Raw genomic sequence first — 27,793 nt, 5'->3', positions numbered from 1 at the left:
AAAAAAGAAACCAAGTGATGGTCTTAAATCATGGATTTGTGTTTATAGATATCTTTCAACAAATTGTGCAACCCTTGGAATGTTCCTTTGTTGTCTTTTCACATGGATCAGGAGCCAAGACAGCTCTGATAACTCCATCAAATAATTTATTCAAACCTTTGTGTTGGAGCAGAATTTTGAGGTAACTAATCAGAACCCCAATCCAAAGTAAGAAACAGGTCTTTCAATGAGTGATTGTTAACCAATGATGAAAATTGTCAAAAGAATGACTTACTGAACGGAAGCAATGTCACAAGCCATAACAGCAGCTTGCTGATACAAGATTGGTGTCATTCTATGTTCTCTCAATTTCTCAATTGTTTGTGGATCTCAGTTCCACCCAAGATCAATTGCTACAGTGAGATTTGGGCCAGCCCAATGTCCCATGCGGCTATTATAAATATTGGTTTCTTGTGGCCAACTCCCAAAGGCTTTGGGCCTACCAGGTCAGAGTCTTAATTGTAGAATGTCTAAAAGTGTGAGATGTCAAACAAAAAATTACATCTAAATAGCAAAAAGGTGGATTACTCACACATTTTCTGGTCTCTCCTTTTCCCCATTGCTTGGGTCCAACAGCGGATACAGTTGCTACCTTACTTTATTTCAGTCAATGGGTCTCACGGTTGGCTTTTGTAGTCCAGATTTTATATTCAGATACTCTTTGTTATGTATTCATTTCCTGTTGGTTCATTATGTGAGTCACTATATCATGAATATTTGGTATGGAATTTTCTTGGTCTTCATATTTTGGATCAACTTTACCATCATGCCTTGTCAAAATGAGGTCTCTCACTCCTGCTCCAATAAATTCACCTTTTGTTAAGTTTTTGTGCATTTCATTATTCAATGCAGAATTCAATCAATAGGCTTCACACACCTCACTTCAACCTTTGTTCCACGCCAGCAAGGAGATTTTAACCCCACCTTACCCTCCATTCTGTTCCATTGATTATGTTTTTGCCAATTCTTGACTTATTGTGCATATTATGTTTTTGCCAATTCTTGAATTATTGTGCGTATTGTGCTATTGAAAATTCCTACCCATCTCATGTTCTTGTCTTTGACTTTCCTGTTACTTTCTGCAGTCTTCCTACTCTTTTGTATCTAATTCATTGGTGTTTTGCTTGTTAGGGTCTTCTTTGATTTGGTTATTCCTTTGAAATGGGTTTCATATCAGGTTATAAAAGACACAATCTAGTCCCATCCTATGATTATTCTAAATTGCCATCTACACAAATCATCCAGCAACTCACAGTCATTCAACTTTTATCTATCTTGACACATATTTTTTTCCTCTCAATTTTCAAACTTTACTCTCCAGAAAGCTATGATACAGGAAACTTGCACCGTGTCCGGGTAGTGTTTGCTTGTCAACAAGCGCGCACGACTTCCCTTTCTGCCTCAAAGGGAGTTGGTGTGCGCTCGTCAACTAGCAAAGCCTACACAGACACGGTGTTGGCACTTATTCTGTTCTTCAGTGATGAATACAATATTTGAACATTTCTTCAGTCAAGGTTGAAAGACTCAACATTGGGGGTACATGAGTCATGAGGTTTTATGTAAGGTTATGCTGTAAACTCTGTGTTGTTTTTGGTTTTTGTGTTGAAATCAAGGTATCAGCCATAGAGTTGAAAATTGAAGTGATATGACAATTGGACTTGTGCAGGAATGCTTGCATATTCTCTAGTATGTTCAAATTCCATACGTGCATGTAGCATTGAGATCACATCATCAGTGCTGGATCAGTGCCTTCCTTACCAATTATCAATCTTTTATCCTCCTCTTAGCTTGAACCCCATCAAAAAGATAACCTTCATCTGATCAAGCTTCTTTGGTCTGACATCAAACCATGTGAGACTTTCTTGCTTCTTGCTTGATGACCTTTTTTAACCTTTGCTGATCAATGAATAAATCAATTGTGCTTCAGGATATTGTGAACACAAAAATGCATGTTCCACCCTTCAAGAAGCAAAGGCTTTGTGTGACCACGTCAGGCAAACCTGCTGTCTCCTGACAATCCAGGGTTTCTTTTGTAAGAACAATACAATAAGATAACATTCCATCTCTTATAAGTCAAATTTTTCTCAATCCCATTCATGATTTTGACAATTTTGTTAAATTTGACTCAATTGAATTTCTTATAGGAAGGCTAGGAAGCTCAAACCTGGTCCCAGCCCTAGCACTTAGAAGTCCATGTCACACTGAACCATTGCTTGCAACTCTGTGACCAATGCTAACCTCAATATGTGATCCCTCCTTTTGTCTCATATAGGCATCCTTGCATTTTGCCTCCAATCAAAGATCCACCCAAGGAGCCAATCCAAAGTAATGGGCCAGGCCAAAATTTGTCTTTCAGGCATACCTTGGAGCGCTGGAATATGCCTACAGTGATATTTATCACATTTCAATTTTCTGTCTTAGTTTTTGCTCGTACTGATAGGCAGTTTGGGCAAGGCCTGAGATATGCCTCATAAAAGAGTTGCTTTCAACTCCCAGACCAATGCTGACCTCAATGTATACATATTTTTTTCCCCATTTTCTGTATATTTCTATTGAAGACTGCTTTTTATGGTAGTTTTTGTTCTTACTAATTAACAAGGTGAAAAATCACCATAATTTGTATAATTTTATATTTCTTATCAAAAACCACATTGGATGAAGATAATTTCATTCATTGTAGCAATAGACAAAATTTAGGAGGTCAAAAACCAATCTGTTCATTACAAATTTGGATTGCTATCAATGGCAGGACCTTGTGCTTCATATTTTGATAAGATTGTTTATATCCAATAGAACTGACACAGACAAAGACAATCAACACATCTGTCCTATTGTTATCATTTTGTTTTATGGCAACAAGCAAAAAAAGGACTTGTAAAAAATTAAAATCCAAGCTAAAAAGAAATGCAGACTCAAAGTTGAGTAAGTAGCCTTATGGAAAGCATAATCACAATGGAAGGAGGCACTCATGCTTCTCACTACATGCAAAGAGGTGATTCTGTGTGGACAGGGAACAGACTGAACCAAGAGTCCATACACATGGGCCACCCCACTGCCAACATATTTGGCTTGGATACAAAAATCCGAGGAGTCCTTGGATTTTGTAACTGAATTATTTACCGACTTTTATTCCCCAACATTACACCAACTTACAGCTGATTCAAGAACCATCGGTAATTTTTTGATGTCAAGTGTTGTGTTGGGTTTTAATCCAAATCTGGCAAAAACTCAAAAAACTCGTTTTTGACCAAATGCACTGTGGGATAAAACTATCACAATTGACATTTCCCTGCCCCGACTACACGCTGGGCTCTCACACTAGGCTTGTTACAAAAAAGTTGGTATGGAAACCCTTCATACTCATACTCCTCTTGCCCTCTTGCCCTCTCGACCTCTTTCTGTGGTTATCTACCCCCATTTCTCTATCTTGATTGCACCCCAATACCAAAAGATCTCCCTGCAACCTCAACACATTTTGTCTTTTTTCTTTTCACATACAATCAAATCAACCTCACAATTTCAATCTTCACCATGCCAAAGAACCTTTACAGCACCGACATCAAGCTCCTTGTTGTACGGATGGTGTTGCAAGGAAAGACGTTTCCCAAGATTGTTCAATCCACTGGAATTGACCTCTCACTCACCATGGTCCGTCGTTGGTTTGAGATTTTTCACACAACATGTGCGGTGGTGACCAATCCTCTGGATCACTTGCACCCTGGGGCACCTTCAATTCTAGGAGACCCTGAGAAAGAATTTATTTTGCAAGCCCTTGAGCTTGACCAAACTCTCACTACATGCAAGGTGGTGACGCCGCGGGTGCGGGGTCGCGCTGACCCCGGATCAACCCCCCGCTTTTGCAAGACCCCCCCTTGGGTTTTGTGCGGCGTCACCGCGACCCCACATCTGTGGGGTCAGCACTTTGCATGTAGTGTCTGTATCTTGATGAACTCAGGGACAAGATTCAAGAAACCTTTGGAAGGACGGTCTCCCTGGCGACGCTGTGCATGGAAATTTGACATCGCTTGTGTTGGACTAGAAAAAAAACCCGCACAGTTCATCCGAACCAATCTGCGACTGCCCGTGGTGCTTACATTGAAGAGATTGCTGGAACAGATCCGCAATGTCTTGTCTTTGCTGGTAAGCTGAGGTTCTGATGTTCTTGTTCCATATAAATTACACCAGGACTAATGTGTTACACTTTTCAGATGAAACAGCCATCTCGAATCGGTGGTTGTATCGCACTCATGCGCATGCACTTACTGGACAATGTACACCACGTCTCCAGAGGCCAACTCAGGCCTTCAGATGGTCAGCGTTGGCAGCCATATCCATGGATGGCATTGTGGCTGTGTGTGTCCAGGCAGGCGGCTACTCCAGGATGGATTTTGAGTCATATCTTGAACACAATCTGGTAATTGAATATATCTATTTTTTGGATTTCTTTAGCCGCATTTTGGATTAAATTGAAGATTTTTGTTACTTTACTTTTAGTTCTTGTATTAAACCAGACAATGCTTCCAAATAAAAGTCTGGGTTTTAACACTTCTGTGATGAGAGTCTTTGTCTCCTTTGGACTCATCCCGTGGTAGCATCTAAATATTTGGCTTAGTTGAGCTAAGGTCATTTTTCCTTTTTGGTGAAGTTTGTTGATGTGTGGTCCGAATGTTAGTTTTGGTTCTAGCCAAAGTCCTAACCATTGAAGTTCTATTGTCTTAGGCTGGAGTGCGTGATCTCCAAACATGATGCTTGGATTTAGGTGTTTCTTGTAGGTGAAGTGCATCAGTTGGGCTTTTTTCCGATCAAAAAGTCCTCTGTGTTGTCGCCCCCATTCTAAAGATTGGTCACCCTTGTCTTCTAGTTCCATGATGTTCAAATCAATGTCTTTGTTTGCGACCAGGTGTGTCACTTCATCTATGAATCCTAGAGATATTTTATTTGCCTGTAATGTGATTTCCACTTTTATCAGTAATGATAAATTATACAAGATAGATAACATTACCAATAAAGGTGACCCCTGTGGGAGTCCGTCATGTATATCAAAATCATCAGATAAGAAATCTTGCAATCTTAGTTTGGTGGTTCTATCCTTTAGGTACAAATCTATCTGATGTATTAAATAGTCTGGACATCTATTTGATCTGAGAATGTGTGCAAGTCTTCTTTTGTGAACTGAAGGGTAAGCAGACTTTACATCCAGAAATAGGCCTGATACCACTTTACCTTCCCTCCATTTTTGATGAATCCACAATGTCATTATTATAAAAGCATCATCTGTGCTATGTTGACATCTACCTCCCATGTGGCCCTGAGCTATCACCTGTTGGGTTTCAGCCCAATAGGACAACCTTTGAGCTAATTTTGTTTTGAGTATTTTTCCAATGCAACTCAGCATAGCAATTGGTCTGTAGGCTCCAGGTTCTGAGTAATCATCTTTGTTGTATTTCCTTAATATGGCCATTGTTGCTTTTCTCCATGCTTTTGGAAAGTATCCAAATTTCAGACATGTGTTGAAAAGTTGTGTTATTTTTGGAGTAAGGATCAACTTAGCTATTTTTAGGAGTTTGTTGGGTATGCCATCTTTGCCCTTTGCTCTCTTTGAAGGTAGCTTCCCTATTATCTGTTTGACCTCATATTTGGTTAATGAAGGGAATTCTAGTAGACCTGTTTGTGGTTGTGATGCCAGTATGTCATTTTCATCACATTCATTTTGTACAACTGAAGTTCCTTGAAATAGTATCTTAGCTTTTTCGTTTTTATCCGTTGCTAGCGTTCTATCTTATCTATACAGTGGCGCAATAGCGTTCAATCCATGTGGTTCTGTGTATTTGAAAGCTTTAAATGATAAACTGCCTTGAGTGTTAGCCAAAAACGCTCTCCAGTGGTTTTGTTTATGTTCATGTCAGGCTTTTGACATAGTTGTCCCATTCCAAATAGCACTTCTTGGCTCCACATGTTCTACTAAGAATCATCCATCTTCTCGCTCTATTCTTCTCGCGAATTGGGGGACCTATTTTCTCTTTGTCCCACCAGGCTTTGTGTCTGTGGGCTTTGGTCTTGACTGTTTTGCCCTGTCTGATGAAGGCTCCAATTATTGAATCTGTGATTTGTTTAATTCCTGCATGAATCTTGTTGGTTGTTTGGAAAATTTCTGGGAAATTACTCAGCTGATTTTCTACATTGTTGTGAAAACTGGCTTTGCCCATGTTTTCCAGGGTTGCCAAGTTATGGGTTTGTGGTTCTGGTATTGCTCCCAGTTCAATTCTGGTCAGTAAAGCTTGATGATCAGAGTCGTAGTTTTCATCAATTGTTAATCCTGTCACTTTGTGTTTTGCAAGCTCATGGTTAATCCACGTGAGATCAATTGTGGTTGCAGATCTTCCTGATTTTGAATAAAAGCTTGGTACATGTTGCTGAGAATTAACTTTGAAGCCATCAGAGCCACATATGTGTATAAGCTCCTTGGATTGTGGATGTGTATGTTGATAGTTTGTAGGGTTCCAACTTTGGTGGTGTAGATTGGTGTCCATGCCCATCACGGTAGCCTTTCTTTGATCTTTATATGTTGAGAGTCACTCTTTCAGGACTGGAATGCCTGTGTTGTGGCGTGGAGGGATGTAGACTGAAATTATTTGTATTTTTGGGATTATTCCATTTGGTATTGCCACTTCAACCACTGTTAGAAGTGGAGATCTACTAGGTAAAATTTTGATTAGCCATGACGGTATTTTTTTGATATGTAAATACCTGTTCTGATTTTGTCTCCATATGTTTTTGGTTTGTAATTGTAGGGTGATATTTTGTGCCATGCTGGATGTTTCATGAGATTCAGATTGTGTGGATTTATCCACAGTTCCTGTAATATCAAAATTGTGTACTTCTTGTCAGCTAGAATATTTTCTACTATTGTCTTTCCATTAAAGCAATTAAGTTGAGCAATTAATATTTTTGAGTCATCTGTGTGTGTTGGAAGGTCATCAGTCAGTATATTTTCCGGCGCTGTATATGATGGTCTCTGGGGTGGAATAAAAGATGAAAAAGGAGGGAAATGAAAATTCAGAACTCCGTGCATCCTGAACTTGGTTGTTTCTTAACATGATTGTATTGATGATTTTTGTAGGCTTTGTGATCAAATTGGGCAATTGGTACTTGAAGCTGAATGCACATATTTTTCATTGTTCTTGTCAATCTGGGTATCTGGGTTCAGTTGAGTGTCATGAGTAATACATCTCGCACAATGTGGACGTTCAGCTGGGGGAGTTAGGCACATTCGTGAATCATGGGTAGCACCACATTTCTTGCAAAGAAAATCATTTTTGCATTTCAGACTAATATGGCCTGTTTCCTGACAAAAAAAACATTGAACTTGGTTCTTTTTACATGCCCTCACCCTTAAGCTATTTCCATCAAAATAAACTGAGCCCCAAATCATCTTGTTTGTCAGCTCTTTATCTAATAAATTGACTAAAAATGAACCACTTGTCTGTCCAGGTTATGGTTTGCTTAGCCAACGGATTGAGTGAATTGTTGTTTCTGGGATTGGGTTCTGTTTGGCAATGACTTTCTTGATAATTTCTGTCTTGGGGTATTTGTCTTTGTCCATGGGAACTGAGTCTATAACAACTGGGAAAACTGCAGGTGATGTGATAAATTCACAGCTATTGTTGACCACATTGTTCTATTTTCAAGTAACCAGTTGGCCTCTGCTCGTGTTGTTGTGAAAAGCTTAATACTTCCTGAAGGCAGGCTTGCTGCTCCTTTGACTTCTAGTTTGTGTCCTATCATTACTTCCAGTTGACTTAAAGCCTGATTGACCCTTTGAACAATTTCTGTTGGTTTGACTCCATTGAAAGGCTTCTTGCCTTCAATTGCACAAATTACAACTTGACTCAGTCTGAATACGTTAATGATCTGATTAGGTGGCGGCGGTTGTGGTGACTTGTTTGACGTAATCTTCAGACCATTCATTGCTGCTGTTGCCCAGGTTTTTGGTTTTTCAGGTAGGCCGTTTGGGATAGGTTGTGGGTTGACTGGTTCTGTTTTGTTTTTAATCAATCCACGAAGTTGTCTTTCAAGGTTGTCTAATTGCTGAGTTGCTACACTTGACGCTTTGAGCTGGGCCTCAATTGCATTCATTTGTAGAGCCGTTTCTTTCATTGATAACAGCAACGCCGACATAGTAGGTACTAAGTTTGCCGGTACAATCACATCCCCATTCTCCTGTTTGTCTGTAAGTAGTTGGTCCCATAATTTATTGACGTCCATGCTTGCTAGACGGTGAGTAGGCCTCTTAGATGTGGTTCCAGTAGTTTTGGCATCCATTTTGATGTCAGTCTGCATTGCGTTATCAAACGTGTCTAACGTGTCCATTTTTGACAAGGTTGGATACGATCTTTTTGGTCGGGTGAGAAGGTGAGGATCAGGTGGCATAAGAGGATTCCAAGAGCTATAGAGAGGTGTTTTTGTTGATTTTAGGAAGGGTGAAGGTGGGTTGATGATGGTAGAGACAAATAGGAAAGACGTGATTGCACAGTCACTGCGCAAAAGTTAGATGTAGTGGTACAAAGTCAGAATTCCCCAATATGTTGGCAGTGTCTCCTTCAACTGTGGTGGCGCTGGATTGATCTTTCCATCTAGACCAGCTGCATCTGATTCATACAACTTCAAGCCTGGAGATCTACTGATTTGTCTTCCTTATCTACTCCAGGGGTCAACTATGGAATGAAGAATTTACCCAAGTCAGGTTGCCACACTACACTGATTCTGCAAACATATTGCAGCCAAGCTGAATCTGATCCAAGTCAGTGATCTCACCCGTATTGTTAAGTACCACAAGTTATGATCTTTTGCGGCTTTGTTGAGCTAATTTTGCGGCTGATAATGTATATACAACATCAGCACCCTCAAATCAGAGATCCTCGAAGGTTTCTCTGGGTCACCATCATATTTGGCAGGCAACTACCATACAATGCAGGAAGGAAAGCTTATTCAAGCTTAGCAGGAATGTCATCTTTGATCAAAGAGAGGTATGCACAATCTTGAAGATGCAAAAACCACTTCAAGAGCACAAGCAAACAGGTGAAGAGATGAAAATTGCCTAAACACTTGCAACAGGTTATTGATAGGTATCATCTCTGAGTCCTATAATAGCGAGAGATTTTAAATGTAAAACCTGAAGTCATTTTGATGTGTGATAAGACAGGACAGGTAAATGAAATACAAAGGCAGATTATCTTCTTCACAAAGACTATATATTGTTACATACTGTGCAGGAATTCTTTCTCAATAGCGAGGAAATTTGTGTGATGTTTCTTGAGATTGAATTCACGCGGTTGGAGCAGAAGCCTTGCAGTACTTCTTGTGTCTGTTCCAATCCTTCTTCTGACACGTAGCGTTGCAATAGAAGACACACTTGCATCTAGCACAATGTGAAAGCTCGGCCAAAGTACTTGTACCCAATTCAAGGCACTATAATATAATGGTGATATAATTTCATGAGTTAATCACACGTTGAAATGTCCGATATTGTTTGAAGTGAAGACTTACTCCAGAATGTGAGCAAACCATCGCATTAGGAGCACCCATCTTACGCCACTTAATTGATTGTTCATAATCACCTCGCATCTCAAAGATTTTACCAAGATTTTCGCGAGTACTGGGGTCTGAATGAAGAGGATTGAGTGCAATAACATCAAATTGAGGTCATCCGTAAGGAAGGATTGGTTTAAGCTGACTCTGGGTAATTATTTCAGCTGCCTCGAGCATCTTTTGCGCTTCGTCCAATCGACCCATAATGATGTAAATCTCCCCTAAAGTGTTCTTGTAGAGTGCCACCGTGCGCGTCTGTTCGCCATTGGTGGCAATTTCACGGTTCAATGACTCTAAAATATTTGCTTCTTGTTTCTTGAGAGGATGCTCTTGATCTTGTAAATTATAACTGGCGAACGTTTCTTTCGGGTTTTTGAACGTCATGATTTGATTTGATTGATCTGAGTTTTTAAGAACCAATGAATCAGTGGGAGCATCGGGGAATCGTATTTTCTGTTAAACTTAACAAAGTCCCACGCCTCGCGGATGCGCGAGCGTGGGACTTTGTTAAGTTTAATTTTCTGTGAGAATTCTCACGTGAGAATTCTCAGGTGATGATACAGCACGGCGTATAGACATCACCTAACCCGGAATAGCCTTGTACCAGGTGGGCCCGGGGATGCATATGCTGCGCGCGGGCTTGGTAGTACCGGGTGTCACACCTCCAGCAAGCCATGGCGTCGCACTCGCAGCTTCATTCAGCCTGAGATTTTTCATCTACAACGCGATTTAAACGACAGACGACCCTTACCCTTACCGAGCCAACGCCAAGAACTCAACAAACTGAAGGTTTAAATTTAAAACGATTCAAAATCTAAACCACGATATCAATGATACAACGGACTTAGCAGCATGGAAAAAGTCATTAGCAAATCCTATGATCATCACCATGAGAATAAAAACTCAGAGTATTACGTTCAAAACTTATGAATTAACTTGGGTGCCAAAGATTGTAGATTGCTCTTCGTTTTGAAAGAGAAATGAATTGAAAAATTAGCAAACTATTCAAGTCCATGAGTTAAATGAGATTGATCAAACTAAATGTGAAAAAATCAAGTAATTGAATCAAACCCCTTTCTCTTTATCTGCGTTTAATAAAATCTATATACTGACATGTGATTGACTTTTTTAATCAATGGAAGTAGGCGAAAGAGATTAGATGATAAGAATTAAAAAAGGTAAGATTGGGCTTCAAGTAATGATTCACTAAATCACACGCAAGATTTGATTGAAGGTATGCTGATAATTTGTAGTATCTATTATGTAATAGTATTACTTCGATCACTCTTGTCATACATTTCATTTGAGTGATCTTTTTGCTCTGGTCATATTTCTTTTCTTGATCAATCAATGCTTCTTTGTTATATTTGTTTACTTGATTCACCAATCTGTCAACTTATGAAGACACTACCAGGCAAAATGATAATGAACTGTCATGGTAAACAAACGCACCAAGACACCATAACCAGTAGCACTTCCTTGTTGAGCGGTGAGGGAAACTGACACGGATGGCTCACGTCGAAGTTGCAAATTGGATAGGTCTCGGTTGGAACATAGCTCAAGGCCTTGATCTAAAGCAAAATTCCGAGAAGTCTACATAGAGCAGATACCATCATGCTCAAGATTGGCCTGTACCTATCATTTCAAGACATCCACACTCATATCTTGGGTGTCAAGTTGTCCAAGACCCTTCATGTTTTGTTCTCAGATGAACAATGTGAGTACATGCCATTTTATCTGTGCATTGCCTGTGGAGAGTCAAGCACATGTCGGCGTAGACCCATGAAAGTGGGAAGATGGGAGCGGCCAGCTGACACCGCGGGAATTAACTCGTTCAAAACCCGATTGAGCAAAATTTCGGTGTCCGGGTTTGCAATTTCCTTGAATCGTGAAACTCGTTCACAACTCGTTAGCATCAGGTTCACTGATTTCCCTTGAGTACACTACAATACATACACATACACCGCACTCTCAAAACCTTTAATTCCGACCGTTCAACGATCTCACTCCTTATCTTGTCCCCACTGAACTCTTTTCTTGTATTTGGTTGATCAAGGCTTGACAAAGGAAGGTGAAGGTGAGTACAATGGTGAAAGGGGTTGTTGTTTTATCATGTGACTGCACATACACGGGGCCAGCAGAGTACAGAGTATAGCCCAAGGGAAATTGGCAAACCTAATGCTAACAAGTTGTGAACAAGTCTCTTGATTTGAGGAAATTTTGAACCCGGACACCAAAATTTCACTCAATGGGGTTTCAAACAAGTTAATTCCCGCGGTGTGACACGTGCTCCGCAGGCGGATTCCAAAAAGTGTGGATACAAGCATAGCCCTAAGGTTTTGTTATGTGTTAAGGTACATGTCTTAGCCGGGTCTGAGAATTCTCAGCGGAAATACAAAACCCGGACCAATCTCGATTTTTTTTACTTTTTGCCAATACAGGCAGATTTATAAGCACAAAATATGCCTATATGAAATTGTGAGTTTGACTCACCCTGACCCACCAGATCGTTCCACTGTTTACTTCAAACAGGACCCCGGAAAGCACTGAGTGATCATACTGACAAGTCGTCATACCGGCCCCGGACACACTTTGATTGGGTTTCTTCTTGAGTACAGGTAGGTTGAGACAATGTCTTGAGTTTCAACAGATGCCCCTAACCCAGGGCTATTGATTACATATACTTCCTATTATGTACCACAGGAAATACCGAAAGATATACACATGTAGGTACCCGGCCCAATATGGTATGAATACTACATGAGCCTTGGGGAAAAAAGTTAGAAAATGCACATTTGCACAGCCACCAGACATGCTGGGAGTCTCCAATGTGTGTCATCTGATAGCCCATATCTGTGCGCATCTTTTGCACATGTCACCGTTCTGATACCCTGCTAGACGGTTTCACAAGGTGATGGTATCCAAAACCATCGTTTCGTTGGTATGATCACTCAGCGCTTTCCGGGGGCCTCTTCAAACCATCAAACCTGTCCTCACCGCCATTCCCTCATCCTCACACCCTTTGATCCAGCTCAATCACACTTGATCATTCATTCTATTGGATCTGGACACGTAATGTGAGTTTTGACAAGGTCCTCTTGGTTTTGAAATCAATCTCACTCTTTCTTTTGGTTTTGTTTTGACTGCTTAGCTTTGATCTGAATCTTGATTCAACCCTCTTGTTGTCAATTGATCTCTTTGCTTTTAATGACCAGTGTAGGTCCTTTTGTGTTGATATTCAAGTTGATTCAAGAGTACATGACACTGTCACAGACACCTACAGATACATTTAGACATGCACTGTTTTTTCTCTCCTCTCAATCATGATGAACTGAAGTATGTTTCCTTTGAAGCCTACTCTGAGCTCAGATCTTGTACATCCTTGTTGAAGATATTTGCATGTAACTAGACTTGAACAGTAAAATTTGGAATGAAAACCCCTTATCATGATTGTTCCTTGCTTGCTCTCAAACTTCAGTATGGAGTATGTATTGTTGGAGATTTGGTAGGGAAACTGTTTGAACTGTCCATACAAGACTTGGGGTCAGAGATGTTGAAGCTCTGCTCATCTGTGAAGACCACTATTGCACACAATCTTCTCTTTTTGTCCCATGGTATTTGTGCATTTGGAAAGTGATCAAAACACCACTGGCAAAGGCTATATTTCAAAGATCCTATTGTAATGGAAAGGGTAACTGACAAATTTGGAGCAAAAAAAACACTGAAAGGTGGATCTGATGAGTTATCTTTTATCAAAGAGAGGCACACATGGTTTTGAAGATGCAAAACCCACTTCAAGAGCGCAAGCAAAAAGGTGAAGAGATTATATTTGTCAAAACACTTGGAACGGGTTATCAATGCGTGTCATCGCTGAGTTCTTCACATTATATATCAGCAAGATAATTTGGATGTAAAATTACCCGCTAGGTAAAATACAAGGGCAGATTATCTTCTTCACAAAGACCAACTTTTACTGTGCAGGATTTCCCAACTGCAAATAAGATTGTGCAATGTGTGTCAAGATCAAGGTAGGCATTCACATGGTTGAAGCAGGAGCAACCCTGTGCCAGCAACGCAACACGCCGCAGCACACCCGTTTTTTGATGCGTTGCTCCACAACACGCAACACCAACAAGCAGCAGACACTGCGTTGCGGGAAGTACCGCAACAACAAAAGTCAAGGCTAGGCTGCGCGGCGCCTTGACAGTTGCGCAACGCAACAGGCGCAACAGCGCCAAAAAAACATTGATTTGTAAGTTTTTGGTGGCAGCAACGCAACAAACGTTGTTGCGGCCCAAAAAAACCACCAATCTGAGTGATCTTGTTGCGCTGCGGGTCAGGCCGCAACCTGAAAATTGATTCTACGGTGCGGTGCGGTCAGAAAAACCGCAACGCAACCACAGCGCAGCACGCAACACCTGCGTTGCTGGCCCAGGGTTGGCAGGAGCCTTACAGTACTTCTTGTGTCTGTTCCAATCCTTCTTCTGACATGTGTCTCTACATGTGGCTTGCAAACAAAAATCACCAAAAAAAATGCACACATGACACCAATTTTGTAAACAGCTGTATTCAAGATGTAAATACTTGAAAAAAAATTGATTTAAAATTCTCAGTTAATTGGGATCATCTTAACTTGAGTCACATATGATCATGATTAGATTTTCACTGTTTTATACTTTTGGCCTTGGTTTCTCTACCAAGAAAAAAGTATGTAGCCAAAAGTATGTACATACTTGTTTTGAGTACCCTGAATGTTTAAAAAGTCAATCAAATTCAAATAATAAAACCAACAAACTCAAACCAAACTTTGGTGTTCAGTAAACCTCCCTCAGGCTCAACACACCCCAAAAGATACATTCAAGTGATTTTCATTCATTTGAAAAAACCCCACCAAAAAAAAAACAAAAAAAAAGTCAAGAAAGATAACCCCCAAAAAAACCAAAAAACCAAAGACTAAAAAAAGACACAGATGAAGAAAAAAAAATGTTCCTTTTTTTGTATATAAATTGTCTAGTATGTAATAAGAAAAACTTTTAAGAAAATATAAAATGTAAACCCATTTAAAAAAAACTTTAAATAAATCTATATACTTAAAGAAATGTTCTACCCGACTGTCTCCTTGCCTCAGCCTTAATTTTATATCCTTTCCTTATGCTCACTCCCTATGCCCTATACTGACATATACCACGTCTCTACATGCTTCCCTTTGCCAACTGTCCAGAACACTCAGCCTTCATATCCTCATTCCCGCTACTGTTCCCTTTACAACCCTATACGAAGTACTTCTACTAGTGCTGTACCCTGTACTTTTCCGCTAACCACGCTGATTGGCTCAGTATCTCTACAGTCCTATACTAGACTCTCTACCCTCTACCTCTACCCGTTATACCCTGCCACTCCTGCTTCCTGTTACCCCATTAGCACGCCGTAGCTTGCATCTTACGGCCATTTCGTAGCCATGTTTACACCGTGGCAGTAGCTATTTACAATGCACTCTTTCCGTTTGCCACTCTCTCACACAACAAACCTGCTTCAGCCAACTTAGACCGATAATTACTTGCCAGGCATCGGATGTCAAAAGTTATGTGCAAACAAACTGCCCAGTCTGTCCTGCAAATGGGCGGACCATGACGTTATCCTGCCTACATCGCTTAGCTTGCACCGTGGCTGAAAAAACACGGGCTCTGTTCCTCCTAAATTTAGTATGGCCTGCCATTCCCCCTCCTTATCGTCTCAACTTCAGACTTTCAATATTCATTCCCAATTTTTACCAATTTCTATTCAATTGGTTCTACAAATCGATTTCCACCCACTCGATCGATGGAAACTGCTGATTCCATCAATCGCTTCTCCCCCATACCATCTGACTTTTGACAGTCCTCACTACGGTTACAGTACACTCGGCACTTCTGAAGAGTATCAAACTTCTCAAAACTGTGACCGCTCTGTTCATTCACGACTCTACTATTATAAATTACTTCTTAATTACATCAACTAATAAGTCCAATTCTTACATTACGGACCCTTAAGATATCCTAATTCAAGAGGTAAACTTTCAAATCAACCGTTGTCAGCAAATCGATCCGAAGATAATTTATATTCATTCCAATCAAATGGATTTCCAATCAAATCTGATTTTAATTCACTTGAAATTGAAATTCATACTTAAAATTGATTTACTGCATGTCTATTTGTAGCCAATCATAGATGTGATAGAGTTGTCACAAATATCTTTCAAATTGATTAAAAGAAAATGAAATTCAAGGCCAACTTTTACTCTAACTCATTCATCACAAGATCACTGAATACTCCTAACTTAAATGTAGCTCTAAATTTGAATCCTTTATCAGTCACTAAGGATCATTTCATTTGTTGCTGTCAGTATTTTACTTTTGGTCCTTTACTTCATAGCATTGAAGCTTTATTCTGCTTGGCAGGTGGGAATGTGATTTCATGAAAATCTGGAGATCATGGTAACAAATCTGCAAAATTCAAAATTAATCTACCAGAGTACTGACTTTTGCTAATGGAATTTTTGGAATATAGAGTGGTTTGAAAAAGGAGGATCTTGAATTGGTTTCAATTAATTAAAGAAAATGTAATGTCCATATGTACATAATTTTTTTTGGTGTATTTTATTGATTGTGTTTTGAATAACATCATCCAAAGAACTGGAATGTATGTTTTGAATTGATATGATCATAAAAAAAAGCTTAACATCAAAATTTTAAGATGTTATTCTTTGAATAATACATTTGAATAGGATTGCATAGAGAGAAAGGTACTAAGCTGTATGGAGCTCCAGGTTGCAATTGATCTGTTTACACATGATTACTTGAGGGTTTAGGTCCTTGAATATATCATTTTTTGTGCTGGATTATATGCATTCTGAAAAGATTTAAACTCACAGTGTAAATGAATTTATAAATAATGTGTCCAGGTTTCAAACAAATTGATAAATGTGAGAGAAAGGAAAGAATTTCAGAGATTCACAAGCAGTATGTGCCCAGGACAACAAATTGAATTGAAAAGAGTGGATCCAAAATTCATCCTAAGAGATGCTAGAAGCTTTTCAAGAAACATCAACACTCACCAACAGCAAAAGTCAAAGTTCAGAAAAAATGAGGTGCAGCTTGAAATTGATAATCTGGAGGCCTGCCTGGTATGTTGGCACAGGGCAGTCACAAGATGGTACCAGAGGGTGGCGGGCCACCCACTACTAGAGGGTGGCAGGCCACCCAGTACCTTGTCAAGTTTAAAAGAAATGTAAACAAGTTCAACAACATGAAAAAAAATGTATCTGATTTCATCCCCTCCCCTCATTTTCTTCCTTTCTCAACACAAACAAACAAACAAAACCCAAAGACACACATAATTCATGTACTACTCACCAGAAAAAAAAGTTAAACAAGTCAACAAAAAAAAATTAAGAAAAAAACCCAGAGGTTCCCACCCTTCCCCAAAAAAAAAGAAACAACAGAAAAAAAATCATCTCAAGAAAAAAAAGAAAAAAAAAGGAAACGATTGATTGGTTGATTGATAGATTGATATTTTTTTTCTAAAAACAAAAATTAACTATTTAAAACTAACAATTCATATTGATCAAATTCAAACTAATTTTATGGTGTTGGATTTTAGATTTTCTCTTCTTGATTTTTAAGGAAGAAATTTTTCTTCACTTCACCAAAAAAAACAAAACCAAAAAAGATTATCAATTTATTATCAAAATTTAAAAATTCAAAAAACAAAAAAAAATGAAAAGTCTTTCTTTTAAAAAAAAAACTAAAACCAAAAAACCCTAATAACCCCTTTTGATCACTTTTCTTTTTTTGATTTTCAACCCATTTTTCATTAACCAAACTCCAATCTAACCCCCCCTTAGGTTCATCCATCTATCTCTTCTATAACATCAAAATTGTTTTTTTTTGCCTTCTAATTAACCCAAACAATCTTCCCCACATTCTTACCGAGTTTTCATTTTGATTTTTCATTTTCAAATTGATTTTTTCCAATCACATCAGATCAGCCTTTTTTTGTTGGTTTTAGTTTTGGTTTTGGTTTTCGATTCAAAATTAAATTCCAAACACTCTAAAGAAAAATAATCTAAACCTTTCAAACAGACTACCTTTCCAATTCTCATCTCTTTCAAATACCGAAACCTTAATCAATCCATGACCTTCAATCTTTCTCATCTTTTCCAACTCGATTTCACCTCCTTTTCCTCCACCTGATCCAGATCCAGATCCATTCTTCCCTTTGGATGGATTTGCAAAATTCATATTCAATCTAGCCGTTTTACATTTGATTCTAATAAATTCGGGAAAACATTCGATTAATTCTTTGATTTCTGGATTACTTAAATAAGAGGGAGATCTAAACGTTCGAATCTCAGTCGGAGGTGGTGCGTCTAATGAGTTTTGAGTAGGTGATCGTTTATGAACCGGTGTACTACTTGAGGTAGAAGCATTACTCAAAGGTAATGGATTAAGTTGTGGTGAATGTAATGCTTTAGGTGTAGTCGATCCAGATGATCCATGATGAATCAATCCTAATCCAATGGCCGTCGGATTAGTATCTTCGACTGCAGGTGAAACAGTGATCCTTGGTGAATTATGATTAGTAGGACTAGGATCTGAAAACGGATCAGAGATCGCTCGATCTCGTCCTCCTTCTCCTTCTGTTCCTCTTCTAAACAAAACTTCTTTTCCTTTACGACTTCCGGCCGATCTAACGAATTCTTCATCTTCCATTGAAGGTGAAGACAAATCTGCAAACGGTCCTTCTTCATCTTCATCTGTCATTCGACCGGTGCCTTCTTTCGATTCCATAGATGTCAATCCAATCTCTTCATCTACTTCTAGCTCTTGTCTTTCTTCTAATGTTAATCCATCATCTCCATCTGAATGTCCGATGATCATATCAGGTGGTACATCTTCATCTTCATCAGGATCAAACAATCTTGATGAAACAAACGAAGGTGCCGTCAATGGTTTCAAATGATCTTCAAATCCAAGTACCTGAAAGAACACATATCAAGAAAGATCAATTTCGAACAAATCAGAAAGTAAGATGGATTGAATGACTTACGCCTTTTAAAAACTCAATACTATCTCTCAAAAACGGTTCACCTCCTGCTTCACAAAACAAAGCCAAATCGATATCCCATTCAATCCTTCGTTTTCCTGAACCTCCCTTTCTAGCTGGTATAATAAGCAAATGAAGCACGGCACAGAGAGAACTAAAAAAGGCTGTTATAGAGAAGTAGAAAAAATGATAGTTTTTTTGAAACTTTATTAGAAATCACGGATTTATATCCTCAGTGAGAGCGAGATGAGAGATAAGGATGAGTTGGTTGGTGATGAATGTGTAGATGAAGAATGATGAGATCAGATCAACAAAGCCAACAATCAGATGATTGAGGACACGGAAGATGATAGTTGGCATCCTGAAAAACACGCGAGACTTTAAAGATAAAGCACGAATGATAGAAGAAAGAATAGGAGGTAAAAGATTTTCCAAGAAGAAATGAATCGAAAGCGGTAAGAAAACGAAGAAAAAAAAAACTAACGATGAACCCCCACCATATTACGAACACAATGAGCCATAATGAATTTCTGTAATCGATCTTTCCTCTCTTGTCTTGCTCTAGGAGATCTCATTGCACTTAAACTTGAATCATTACCAACTGACTTGATGATCAAAGAAGAAGGTAAAGTTTCAAGTAAAAGTTTATCTACTTCTGCTCTACGTGAACTTGCTGCATCTCTATGAAATTGTGATCTGATTGAAGCCATCTGTTTTGTAAACCTAATGATCAAACAAGAATGATTTACAGATCAGAGGATGACCCGAAATAAGGAGATGAGGATGATCACTTACGCAGCTTTAGAAGCCGCCGGTAATTGTTTAATGATCTGTTCGACTGATTTAGTAGCGTTTTGATCAGCTTCATAAAACATCTTCTTACATTGTTTAGAGAAATGATTAAAGAGTTGAGGATCTTGATGAATGTTTTGATTGGTGATGATAGGATGATTAGGGTTCTGTTTTGATTTTGAATGATGAGTGGTGGTTGAATTAGTAGAATGAGTAGGAGATGAATGATTTGAATTAGATGAAGGAGGTGAAGTGGTTGAGATAGGTGAAGGTGGTAAGAGAGTGATGGTTGAATTAGTTAATGATAAGTTTTGTAATGGTGATTGAGGTGGATAATCAATGATGATATTCGATTTAGGATTCAGATTAGGATTAGTAGTGTTAGAGTGGGTGGTGGAGGTGCTGATCGAATTGGATATCATGGTTGGACTTAATGGATGATGATGATCTGGATTCATCTTGATGTTTTGATTGGTTGGTTTGGTTTGATTGATATTGAAGGTAAAGGTTGATTTGATGGTCTTGGATATAAGTAAGTATCTGATGATGATGATTTTGATTTACTGGATTTGATTTGAAGAGTCGATTTGAATTTTATTTTCTTATTTTCTTCTTGATGATGACTGTGAGTGTGAATGATAATTAAATTTAAATTTAGATTGGGGGTCGACCCAAAAAGGTCCAAAAAATCAAATTGATATTGAAGTTTTTCAAATTTTCATTGGGCTTTTCTGACAAAATGCTGTTTCAAATTCTTGAACGTTCTAAAGTTTGGATTGCGTTTAGAAAGGTTTCATCCATCACCATCAATTCACCATCAAAAGATACTCAAACTCATCTGACTCTGAGGCTCTGAGCTCTCTGAGGGTTTTGAATAGTTTTGATTTCCTAAAATACCCTTATTTATACACATCCTACCAAGCGGTTTTCATTAAACTCATCAGAGTCCCACGCTGTCGCTCGCGACCGTGATGAGTTTAGGTTTTCATCAAAATCCGGTTTTCATCAAACCGTAACGCACTTTCAAAATTCAAATCATCATGATCCACCCTATCTGTCGGATTTCCATCTTTTCCATATATCTCCCTACACACTTTGGACATCTATCAACTTCAAGTTCCATGACGTACGTATCGATACATGCATTTCTGAGTTTCTTAAAACTGCGCTTTTCATCAATCTTCATGCTTACCTTCAATCGTCACGCTCACTGAACTCTGCATCTTGAACTTCTTTGAGTCTCTTTAATTACCAAGCAAGTTTCCGACCAAAAAAAATGGACCAGGCGACTGTACATGTCTGGTTTTCCACTTTGAGAGTGGTTTTTGGATTTGGGAGCAGTAGAAAAATGTTATGCTATTGGATATCACTTGCTTACCTGTCCAAACCCATACTTGATAATTAAAATCTTCCAAGCAAAACGCACTCCCTGAGATTGCCCTAGTGAGCTCAATGAATGAGTTTAAGAGTAGACTTGGTGTTGGAAAGTAGTGAGGTACGTGGCTAGTGTCTATGAACTTGGTTCTATACTGAGACTATTCATCTTGTGATTGATATCTTTTGTGGTTGATGTACACCCTCAATCAGCCAGCTCTTCACTAGGATAGTAGAAAGCTCATCTTAAAATACCCAACACCATGGATTTTGTTTCAAACATCTTTTATACATCCACAGATAAACTAACTGACAAATCTTTTTCTAAAGCACTAATTGGGATATTTGCATACAGTACAGTATCTGAACAATCCAACTGAAAAGACTGGAGAGTTTTTTGTTTGAAACAGTTCCAAGTAAGTTAATCTGGTGCTAAGTATAATGGCTCTTGGTAAGTATTTAAGATTACATAGTGTAGTAAATGTTGTAGTGTACATTGGTTCTGCCTAGCCCACCATGCAGATCCCTCTATCTACTCTTTTGGGCAGAGCCCCCCCCAAGAAACCAAAACCTCTCTTAAGAGGGAAAGTTATGGTTTGCCTAGGGCACACCAGCTCAGTTAGAATATTCTACCTATGAGATTTGCAATAATGAAAACTGGACATCTATAATCTAGATATTGTGGAAGTTGAGTGCAAAACAAATTTAGGGGTTTGGTAGTGTTTGGTAGGCTAAATTTATAGATGATCATACCACACATGATTTGGTCAACAGTCTCATAATATCAAGGATATTTGTACAAACTCTTTTTTTAAATTTGTCCCAGTTAATTAGAGGTAATTCCATACATAAGAAGGGGACTTGTTTGAGGGTCAGTGACAATGGGACTAGGAATTGTCCATGTCCATGTCACAACCTGGAACGCTCCTGTTGTGACAGGAGTTCACGCTCGGCAGCGCTGTAAGGGATTGATGCAATAAGCATGATTCCCTCCAGCAATGGTTTTGCCCTGGATTAGGAAATCCTACCAGGCATGTGTCACGTAAATTTGTGTGGTGAGTTGTACAAACTCTTTTTTGAAATCTTTCCCAGTTAATTAGAGGTAATTCCATACATAAGAAGGGGACTTGTCAAATTTTGACCTCTTCCTGTACTGGCACAGCTGTTCATACCACCTTTTTTCCTTTCCACTCCCCCTGATCTCATCTCTTGTTTTCTCACTTCAACTCCAGCTCATCTTGTTTATTTTTGTTTTCATTTGTTTGATTTCATTTCTTTCAACTACAACTTGTTTTGGTTCTTTCTGTCAACTTCTGATTCCATCATCTTTGATTTCAACTCTATCAGCTCTATCAACTCACTCAACTATGGAAGCCACCACCACTGTTTTTTAAGTTCAGATTTTGGTTTTGAGTTTTGACATTCAAATTTTGAACTTGTGAATACATCAATCTGGTACCAAGAAGGTTGATCAACCTCTGACTGGATTCATCACACTGATCACTTGTGACCTCTTGAGAATATCCAACAGGGTTTATAATCTCACTTGGTTCTCTCAAACTGAACTGTTGCAATCAACTAGAGCACACAAGAGAAATGCAGAAAGGGTAAGACTAGTATTTCATAACATCACACTACAGACTAAAAACCAAGAAAGAAACCACCTACCTAGAGTGCACAAGAGAAATACAGAAATGGTGAAGAGAGAGACCTTTCCTGGTGTGGCTCTAGGTAGTACATATATATACAAGGTTTTTTATGTAAGTCTTCTGTAACAAATAAGTAGAACACACATGATCAAAGGAAGGATTGAATTATATGTCAAGAGAAAAACTAGAACATAGACAGATGATCTGATGTGAAGTAGAGTATGAACAGGAGATTGGATGTGAGCAAGGATGGTAAGCAGTTGCACATCAATCATGAGAAATAATGGAATACATCAACACTAGCTAGACATTGGTGTGAGTATTCCAACATGGATATCAATCAATTCTCACCCTCTATCCTCAGCAAGATCCACCCAGTCTCTTTGATCACCTGATTTTTTTTGCAACTCTACAATACTACAACTGCACACTACATTTCTTGGCTTCTTTACTCAACTCTATCAACTCAAAACCAGCACAATGCCAACAACCAAGTCAACTTGAAAGGCTGAAGCTGTCAAACTTGACGCTCCACACTTCAACCACCCCAAGACTTGAATTATTGTTGATGCTTTGATTATGCAAAGGCTTGCCAGGAAGAAGTCTGGCTTGAGATTCAATCCAAAGGCCTGGAATGTGGTGATGACTGATTAGAACGAAGCTTTCAAGTGTAAACTTAAGAAAGGCTAGATCAAGTACACCTTTCAAACAGTGAGTTTTTTGCGTTCTTTTCTATTTCATTTTTTTCATTCTTGTTAACTGATTCCTTATTTTATATGACATAGTTAAAGAAGGCATACTTTGGCTTTCACAAGTTGATTGGGTTTTGGTTGGAACAAGGAGACTGAGATGGTCATCATTGAGCCAGGCTTGTGGCCCAATTACAGATTGGTTTGTTATATTCTGATTGAATCTAGACAAACTCTCTGTTGACTACATTCATTTTTCCACATTTGTAGAAGAACAAGGGCTCTGCCCTCTACAAGACAAACCCCTTTCCACTTTACAAATTCAAGAATGAGTTATGTGATGACACCAATGCAGCTGTATCATCAGAACTCATATCCAACCTAACCCCAATGACAACCCATCAGTTTTACATGACCCTGGCCCCAACCCGTCAGCAGCCAACAAGAACAATCCAAACATTCATCTCAATCTTGATGGCCATCAAGAGCACAATGATGATGATGCTTCAAATTATGATGTTGATTCTAATAATGATGATAATTTTGAGGAATCTTTCTGTCTTCCTCCACCCTTAGAATCATGATTGATTGGGTCTCACTTCAGGGTAAGTCTTTAAAAAATTCCATTTTGCTCTCATGTGATTGCTAGCATGAACTGATTCAAGTTGAGCCTTTTGAATCTATCAAGTTTGCCATTAGAAGATGCTAACCCAACCACCAGGATGATCAATCTCACAGCAAGAATTCAGACAATAAGTCTTATGAATGCATCACCCAAAACTCTAACTTGTCAACTATCAAACGTGGTGCCTTGGGTAAGAATACTGCTGGACATATTGGACCAAATAGCAAGGGCAAACTAGTGGCCTTGTTGAACACCTCAGGCAATAGACTCAACCCTCAATCCACCCAATCAATCAATCAATCAAGAAACACTCAGAGCAAACACTGTTGCTGCTCATGATGCTGTGAAGGAAAAAATCTTAGAGACTCAAGCTTGCTTGGATCAGCAGATGATGACCCTCAAGGCTCAAAAGGCACCTTCCCAATGCAAGACTATGAAAATTTTCAAACCCAACAACAAAGATCACTTTACTGACATGGATTCTGTTGGTTATTGTCAGCCCTGAGTACATATACATGTACCCAAAAATAACTTGAAATATAAAATGAGCATATAGAAACTTAATTACAGATACATACAGTCTATGAACTGTATATAACATGTAAAAAGTATATAAAAATACTTATTACATATACATGTACCCTTAGAATACCATGTAATATGTAATAACACATCAAGTACACCTCATGACTCAATTACGGTACTCAAAGTTGTGTATACTTTGCTGTGCATAGTTTTCTTTTCTTTTTTCACAACTTCACACAACCAGGGAAAACTATGTTTTTGGCTTCAAAGTACATATCTTTGAGCTTCAATCAAGAAACATACTTTTTCCAAGTTGTTTGTAGTTGCAAAAAAACACAAAAAATCTATGCACGGCAAAGTATACACAACTTTGAGTACCGTTAATGTCAAGAGTTAGTATGCTTATAGTACATAACACGTACTTAATATCACTATGTATAATTAATTACAAACAATAATGATAATTGATTATCAATGATAATTTCTAAACCATTGTAATGATAGAAACAAATATCACTTCAGTTAGGTTTAGAGAAGAGAGTATATAAACCTCTCCTCTATCAGCCTGGAGAGATTTTCCCCAAGCTTTTATTACACACTACTTTTAAAGAACCACTTTAAAGTGATATTGAAGTACATAATCAAGAGTCTTATAACTATAAGACTAGTGATGTACTTCATCACTTTAAGAAGTTTCCTGACTAAAAGTAAGTAATACATTCTTCATCCATCTCTGGATCCTCTACTTCCCCTGAGTAGAAACAAATATGTTGGTGACCATAGAGCAACCCAAGGTTGGTGACCATAGAACAAACCAAGGTTGGTGACCATAAGAACAACCCAGGGTTAGTTACCATAGAGCAACTAGTCTAGTGAACTTCAAACCACTCTTTAATCTGTTATTTTAAAGATTAAAGGAAGGACTAGGATCCACCCTTCACCAATTATAATCTTATATCATTAAAATCCAAACCTCCTTTCCGCATTTATCCTTTCAGACCAGTATCTTCCCTTCCTCATTCCTTTTCTTTGTTTATAATTCCTTGTAATTACTTTATATTTGAAAAATAAGTACAATTACTTAAATTATAAGACCCACCTTGCCCAATTAGTGAGCCGTGAGTACTCAAAAGAGTAACCAACCCTCACAATTATGGACATAGGTTACCATTACTCCAAATTCACCTACTTTGTTCCAGCGCAAGAATCTTGGTCTGCAGTAGATCTAGCTGATCCTTTTGTAGATAATATATTTAGGTTATACAGGTTACCAGATAAGCTAGTGTAAGATTGTGGTGTGATTTTTGTCAGTGCCAGTTGGACTGATGTTAGCAGGCATTTTCAAACTTTGGCTGCTACAACGGCAGCCATCACACTTTTTGAAAGCAAGGAAAAATGTGTGACTTTCATCAACACAACTGATCTCTTATGATGGAGTTGGCTTGCTGTATCTAGATTCTTGGTTATACTGTTGAAATTGTTGAAACTGAAGAATAAATAGTCCTTAACACAGTGCCCGTTGGATGTGTCCTCGATGTCGAGGTCACATCTAGTGTGTAATTTGGTTCAAATTTTGTTTGCGTTTGTAAAGCATCTCTTTGAGAAACATGAACAAAGGCCAGGTTCTGCTCAGAGACAAACAATAGTAACTTGACTCTTACACAAATTTGTTCAGCTCCTTCTCCCTGATACTCACCTACCATCAGGGACTCCAAGTCAAACTACTCAGTTCCAACTCAAGCTTGAGTTCAAATTTTCATCAAAGCAATTTGTTTTGCTGCTCTATCAGGTCAGTGCACTTCATTGTTGTTTTATTGTTGTGTTTATTCATACTGACGCCTTTGTTCATCATGTAGCCACCATCTCTGCTATGCCTACCTCCGGTTAACAAGAGTAAGAAGCTTTCAATCCGTGACGAGTCCAAGCTTGATCATAATGGATGCATATGATGTTGACAGATGGTCTCCAAACTCAAGTGTTCAGCTGCGAAGATTAAGGGTACCTGTTTGATCGCCCAAGCTGACACTCTTGAAGTCCACCATCCTTTCAATCTCCGTTTTGGTCTTGTCAGCGATGCTCATGAGTTGGTTCACCCTTTACTCTCGTCAAATGATATCATCATTTCCTTCTCCACCTGGCTCATCCTATCATTCATAGTTTGGTTCCAACTCTGAGGTCTTCTTGTAGCATTGCTTCCTTGTGATCATATATGGATGATTATATGCTCCCTGGGCCTGCACAGCAAGTGAGCTCTTTACATGCCGATGTGATGCTCGTCCTTGCTAAGGACTTCTTGCCTATTTCCGAGGATCCGACTCCAGACGTGACTCCTGAGCAATCCACCAAGTCCAAGTCTGAACCAAGTCTGCAAAAGTCTTCTTCCAATCCTGGAAGTTGTATCTGGTGAATGTCCGTGCAAGAGAGGTTCCGGTTCTGAGTGAGCTTCATCAGCCATTTGAACGGCAGGTATGTAGTGGTGTTTGATAAAAGTGATCAATAGCCTGGAGAATATTTAGTGACTATGTATGTACATACATGTGACCTACACTCAGTAGGTGTTGATTTCAATTCAAAGGAGTCAAAGGCCAAGCTTTGACTGCATAAGTAAGCGGCAGCCCTTGTCCTCAGTCAACGCTGAACATGGATTTTGTTCAAAAATGGTTTAATTGCGAGCAAAACTGTAGATAGCATTGTGACCTTGACGTCGAGGACGCATTTGACGGGAACTGTGTAAGATTCTTAAACTAGTGTAATGATATTTTATTCTTGATGCTTTGAGAAATCAAATGAGCACAAAACCAAGTATTATTTTACATTGTCTTGAGTTCTCACTTTACAATATTATGAGTCCTTTAATTTTACATGACAATGAATTTGTAATCTCCAAATATCAAATGTCCTATTGTTTTGTAAATCTAAAAATACTCAATGTCCTATTGTTTTCCAAATCTCCAGATATCAAATGACTACTGTTTACTCAAACTGTGTCTGAGTGAAATGAAAAATGTATGTTTTGGTTGTGTTATGTGATTAGCCTTGATAGCAAGGATGCAAGATGTACATGTCCCACATTGGCATTGCCATGTGATCTCAATCATCAACAGCCTGTGATCAGATATGTTTTGAGGCCATCAATAAGGCTCCACACTTTGAGGCCATTGATCATCTTGGTGATTTCATTTGTATTCATCACTGAAGAGATCCCCGCGGCTCTCCCAAGCTACGATGTTGTGTAATGCACACATCAGTGCCAATACCCAAACTGCTGTGCAACATAACAAAATTTGACCTACCTCTGTTGCATTGCGCAGCCTGCGCTATGGCTCAGGTGGGGGGCGGGAGTCTGAATGAGCCGCACATGGGTGCGTGCGCACGGTGCGCCGCACCTGTTGCACCCTCATGCTCAGGAATGGAGGGTGCAAGGGGTT

The 27,793-nt window shown here is 38.9% G+C and overlaps 3 protein-coding genes across 3 annotated transcripts; all 3 read right to left on the bottom strand.

Annotated features, from left to right (window-relative positions):
• Positions 1-55: 55 nt before the first annotated feature.
• MELLADRAFT_93586 (uncharacterized protein) lies at positions 56-333 on the bottom strand (the record flags this gene model as incomplete). The annotated part of the gene is made up of 2 exons (XM_007405963.1): positions 56-185; positions 275-333. The coding sequence occupies 2 exons, from the start codon at positions 331-333 to the stop codon at positions 56-58; spliced, it is 189 nt and encodes a 62-aa protein (XP_007406025.1).
• A 9,030-nt stretch (positions 334-9,363) lies between these two features.
• MELLADRAFT_103219 (uncharacterized protein) lies at positions 9,364-11,322 on the bottom strand (the record flags this gene model as incomplete). Its single annotated transcript, XM_007405962.1, has 5 exons — positions 9,364-9,507; positions 9,586-9,701; positions 9,774-10,028; positions 11,076-11,220; positions 11,284-11,322. 5 exons carry the CDS (start codon positions 11,320-11,322, stop codon positions 9,364-9,366), a joined length of 699 nt encoding a protein of 232 aa, XP_007406024.1.
• Positions 11,323-17,699: 6,377 nt separating this feature from the next.
• Positions 17,700-19,961, bottom strand: MELLADRAFT_103218 (uncharacterized protein; the record flags this gene model as incomplete). Its single annotated transcript, XM_007405961.1, has 4 exons — positions 17,700-18,644; positions 18,715-18,875; positions 19,196-19,434; positions 19,507-19,961. 4 exons carry the CDS (start codon positions 19,959-19,961, stop codon positions 17,700-17,702), a joined length of 1,800 nt encoding a protein of 599 aa, XP_007406023.1.
• Positions 19,962-27,793: the final 7,832 nt, after the last annotated feature.

This window comes from Melampsora larici-populina (assembly GCF_000204055.1).
Source record: "Melampsora larici-populina 98AG31 unplaced genomic scaffold MELLAscaffold_5, whole genome shotgun sequence".
Taxonomy (NCBI): domain Eukaryota; kingdom Fungi; phylum Basidiomycota; class Pucciniomycetes; order Pucciniales; family Melampsoraceae; genus Melampsora; species Melampsora laricis-populina.
Note: the sequence above shows the minus strand (reverse complement) of the source record. Positions and strands in the feature narration are given on the sequence as shown.